General features: G+C 41.9%; 1 protein-coding gene across 1 annotated transcript; it reads left to right on the forward strand.

Annotated features, from left to right (window-relative positions):
* Positions 1-638: 638 nt before the first annotated feature.
* Positions 639-3,003, forward strand: LOC104952909 (glycine--tRNA ligase-like; the record flags this gene model as incomplete). Its single annotated transcript, XM_010779815.1, has 4 exons — positions 639-774; positions 879-972; positions 1,076-1,266; positions 2,536-3,003. Coding segments are annotated over 4 exons (547 nt in total), but the record flags the coding sequence as incomplete, so codon positions are not given.
* Between the last annotated feature and the right edge of the window lie 2,358 nt (positions 3,004-5,361).

Genomic DNA, 5,361 nt, shown 5'->3' on the forward strand with positions numbered 1-5,361 from the left:
CTCATATATGAGCTGTCATCCCTGTTTTTAGATGAGAATAAAACTAAAACTGTCCAGTATCAAAGACCCATCTCACTCCAGGGTGATAGCAGGACACCCCATGTAGTCACTCAGAAAAAATCAGGACATTCTGATGTACAGTTTCAAAATAAAAGACCTTTGAAGTATATATGAGCTGTCATCCCTGTTTTTGGATGAGAATAAAACAAAAACTGTCCAGTATCATAGATCCATCTCACTCCAGGGTGATAGCAGGACACCCCATGTCGTCACTCAGAAAAAATCAGGACATTCTGATGTACAGTTTCAAAATAAAAGACCTTTGAAGTCTCATATATGAGCTATCATCCCTGTCCCCAAAGGTCTTTTATTTTGAAACTGTATTAATTGGATTTATTTGTCTTATTAATAATAAGACAAATAGACCCCAAGAAACCTCCATATTCAAGGGTCTAAAAATACAAATAACAACTTTTTATTACCATCGACTTATCCTTGAAGCTATAGTTTAAGTTAAGATATATTTTATTGATCCATATTTGGAGATATCCTGCTCGGTGCGACGATCGTGTGAGGTAGTCTTTCAATTGGAAAGTTGTGGTTTGAGGTGTGGATATTTGGAGCGACTGCTTTAACAGTGTCTGCGTGTCTTTGTCGTCCACAGTGGAGGAAATAGTTCCCAATGTAATCGAGCCCTCCTTCGGTATCGGCAGGGTCATGTACTCCATCTTTGAGCACACATTCCAGGTCCGAGAAGGTGATGATCAGAGAACGGTAAGTTCATGAACTGGATCAAATCCCATCTGAAATATTACAGGATATTCATTTAAGAGCGTGTTTCCTCCATTAATGCTATTCCTGTTTCCTTTTCCCTTCAGTACTTCAGCTTCCCTGCCACTGTAGCTCCTTACAAATGCTCCGTCCTGCCTCTGAGTCAAAACCAGGATTTCGTGCCCTTCGTGAAGCAGTTGTGTAAGTGCACCACGTAATGATAACCTCCAGTATACGATCTACTCCTGTCAGAGAGGAGGGAGAACATGCTGCCGCTTTGTTAACTTGCCTTCTCCTCTTTCAGCCGAGGCGATGACGAAGAACAACGTGTCCTACAAGGTGGACGACTCTGCGGGGTCCATCGGGAGGCGCTACGCCCGGACGGATGAGATCGGCGTGGCGTTCGGCATCACCGTCGACTTCGACACGGTGAACAAGACTCCTCACACCGCCACGCTGAGAGACCGAGACTCCATGAGGCAGATCAGGGCCGAGGTACTAAATCACTACTTCACCTCCTGCATCTCCCTTAGTCGCACTTCTCCACGGTTTGTCACTCTGAATGAAGACTCATTTGCATATGTAGAGGGCGCTCTGCCCTAAGGGGGAGGATAGGATTAAACAGGTGGATGCTTTGACAAAAATCCATCGCTTTGGACGTCATCTCCTGTCAGCTGAACGGCTGTTTCTTTTTCTTTTAATGCAACACATTGACCCTGTAATATAAGATTCCTCTCTTTTTCTACTGTGTACAGCTTAAGCTAATGTCTGGGAGGTTTACTGTGTGTGAGCATGATCTTTTCTCAGGGGGTCCGCGGGGTCTTAAAAAGTATTAAAAGTTGATAAATCAATTTAGCGAAAATGAAGGCTATTAAAAAGTATTAAACTGCATTTTCCAAGGTATTACATTTTGAAGCTTGTTTTCAATAAGTATATAAATGGTCCAAAGAGGTTGTATTCTACAGTCTGCCTGAATGTAATCATTGCGTAGGTGTGTAGTGTGATTCTGTGTAGTTTATTTATGGCATCCCGTTGGATGTGACGTCATCTGAACAGGACATCGCACGCTCACCGCTTGATAGCGCGCGAAGGTCCGTTTACGCCGGTTGCTAAGCAACATCGTTATGGGGAAATGCAAGTCTGTGTCCAAATGGTTGGAAGATAAGGAGGAAGGACAATCAATACTGTATATAGTCAATGTGAGGTAAAGTGAGTCGCCAAGGTAACCGGTTAAAACTCAAAGTGGCGATGAGGTCTTAAAATGTATGAAGGGTCTTAAAAAAGGTCTTTAAAGGTCTTACATGTGACTTCAGGACTCCTGCAGATACCCTGAGATTCCATCTATGGTGCTGTGAACTCTGCAGAGGAAGGTCCAGGTCTACACAGTCTGATGGAACAGATGCACTTAAATCAATACAGCTGTTTACACAAGCCACAACAATGCTCATGTTGGCTTTGTGCACGAAACCAAAACCTGAAGCATCTTATTTGGGTTTTACGTTTGTTCCAGTTTTACGCATGTGACTTCAGTTTGTAGATTGAGGACCAGAGAGTGTTGTGTCTAACGTCTGCTACATGTCACGTGTAGATGAGCTGTTCTGTGCCATTAGCTTGGAGTCAAATGAAGGTCATTTGTTGCCCCAGGTGTCGACCTTTTTCGTGTATTTATTGCTCGACATCCCTTCAAATAGTTTCCTAAACGCTGCCGCCTTTCAGCCGTAATTACTCCCTCCATTTAACCTCACCGTGTTTTCCTCTCCTCAGGTCAGCGAGTTGCCTGACATCGTTCGAGACTTGGCCAACGGATCACTGACCTGGGCCGAGGTGGAGAGCAAGTTCCCCCTCTTCGAAGGCCAGGAGACCGGCAAGAAGGACGCGGCCGAAGAGTAACGCCCCCCCCCAATGAAACCCCCACGGACTTGTTGCATATGCATCACCAGGAAGAATATTGCAGCTGTATTTTTTACAGAGGTGCACTCCACTGCAATCACTAAATTGTCATGTATTCATCATATCTAACAGTTGTGGAAGGCTTGCACGGGACTGATTTCTCCGACGAGCGACATTTCACCCATGTACAGCACGTCGATGTGTTTTTAAAGGAGGAAATGTAATCAGGTTGTTGTCGTCAGTGAAGGAAGCTTCTGCCGCTCCAGGTTCCAGGCAAACGGGATTGAAATATTAAAACATTTCAATAAAAACAACCAGCACTTACTGGACACGGGCATAACAGCTGTCATGTTTGTATCGAGTTTTTAAAGCTGATCCTTAGTAGCACACTGTTTACGTTGGGACTGTTGTATACTCTGAAAGGAGGGTCATGTTGGTCGTCACAGAGTAAGCATTCATGCTACACTTAATGCCTACTTTACTTCTTAAATGCTGGCATGCTATCAAGTACCGCACACTGGGTCACTTTGAGCTTCTATTTCTTGGTTCTGTGTAAAACATCGAAGCCTTCTTTCGTGTGTTTTATGGCTCTGTTGGAGAATCTTGCAGGAAAGCGGCTCGTGTTGATTTTTAGCGATGATAGCGAAACAATGGATGCTTGTGTTTTCAATCTGCTGGAGTTATGACTTCCTTTCACTTTTCCGTGAACTTCGCATGCCCCCTCTCTACTTCTGCTCTTCAATTATTCACATTACACATCCGTGGTATTATTTCAGTCATTCTGCAAGCTTTTCCAAAGTGGCACAAAAGAAGCATGCAGCAGCTGTTCTGTTTTCAACTTCTTACAAACATTCCTCTTGCGTGTCTTCTCCAACACTGCTGAGGTATAATAGATAAGCAGCTTTCTGTGCAGATCCTCCTCCTTCCTCCAGAGTCTTGTAAATATTTAACAGAAACCTCACGTAAGCCCTCAGGTATCGTTGAATCCTCACTAATTATCCATCCTGTGAGATCTGCTCTTTTTACCTGGATGGTCTCTTTTGTAAAGACAGTCGTTGATTCCCTCCCCAGAGATAAATCCCAGACGCCCCACCACGTAGCCCCCGGGGCTCAAATCTCATCCCAGGACCCAGCCTTTCATTAAAACTCGTCCTGATTTTATAGGAATGACCTTTACTGTTTCATTTTAAATACCTCCTCGTTGATGGAGAGGTTCCCTGACATTTGATTGATGATGGATGATGGATGCTTTTCTCAAGGTCTTCTGAGACACTTCTTACTCCGCTACGTCAGAAATATCACGTTCAAGGTGTGTTAAAGTGCTGCTTCAACAGCAAACATCCCTGAGCTCAGACTAAATTGACATGCTCACACCAACACACCTTTTTTTCGACACTTTATGCTATAGTAAAGGTGCTTAAAATTCAGACACAATATGCTCTTTTTAGATTTACTTACATTGTGATCCCTATTTTTTTTTAAATATTAGAGTAATCTGATTTTCTGTAACTATAAGAGAATACATTTACCTTTTTTAGTTACCGATGAATATCTCATGGCTATTATAGTTCTAACCCACAAGGGGGCGCCAAATGCAAACTGATGATTTTTTACAACATGCAATTTGCTAGTTCTACAGATGCAAAACCTACAGCCACAATTACTGTGTTTTATTGATGCTGTTTGACATTGTTCAATTATTTTTAACCGTTTTTGAAAGTTGGACATGTGGTTTTAATCTGCAACAGATCTGGAGTCTGTTAAGATATTTTCAGACTACTGAAGAAGAAGAAAGGTAAGCACTATATATTTCAAGCTTTTCTAATAATCTGTTATTGTTTCTATCTTCTAATTGGTGTTTGAAACCAATCAACCTTGGGTAATCATGTGACATTTTCTAATTTTGATAACAGTGTGAAGGATCAAACAAGTCACTGCTCAAAAACACAAGTTTATTTATATAGCACTTTTCAGCACGCGACAATTCAAAGTGCTTTACAAAATAAAATAAAAGACATTTTAGAATAAATACAGTAACACATTATATAATGGCATTTTACAACAGTCATTTAAAAGGCAAAGGTAATAAGATAAACACAACAGTTATACAATACATGAATAAAAAGCAAACTGCAGTGTGAATATGAGCAGTAAGCAGTTCAATTAAAACCAGCGGCAAAAAGATATGTTTTCAGTCTCGATTTGAAAATAGTAAGAGTTTCTGCGGACGTGCATGATTCAGGCAGTTTGCTCCAGATTGTGGGGACATTTTGTGTTCTTACTCTCGGAACCGAGAGCAGACCCGTTCCAGAAGACCCGGACACCTGGATGGTTCATAATTATGCAGGAGATCGTTGATACGTTGGTCCTAAACCATTTAGTGATTTAAAAACTAGCAATATAACTTTAAAATTAATTATTTGGCCGACTGGAAGCCAGGGTAAAGATTTCAGAACCGGACTGATGTGATCCACTCTTTTAATGTTAGTGAGGACTCGAGCAGCAGCGTTCTGTATCAGCTGCAGCTTTCTCAGTTCTTACTGAACTAACTACACACACGTTCATAAACATTCAAGCACCCCGCAGTCTGACAGCACTCCAGATGTACACGAAAAATGTCATCTGTGTCCTATCAGTCAGAATCAAGACTCTTTTTAGTTATTCATCAACAGAAATACGCTGCTCCAGGGGAAAGAGAAC

This window comes from Notothenia coriiceps, unplaced genomic scaffold (assembly GCF_000735185.1).
Source record: "Notothenia coriiceps isolate Sejong01 unplaced genomic scaffold, NC01 NC01_scaffold00020746, whole genome shotgun sequence".
Taxonomy (NCBI): domain Eukaryota; kingdom Metazoa; phylum Chordata; class Actinopteri; order Perciformes; family Nototheniidae; genus Notothenia; species Notothenia coriiceps.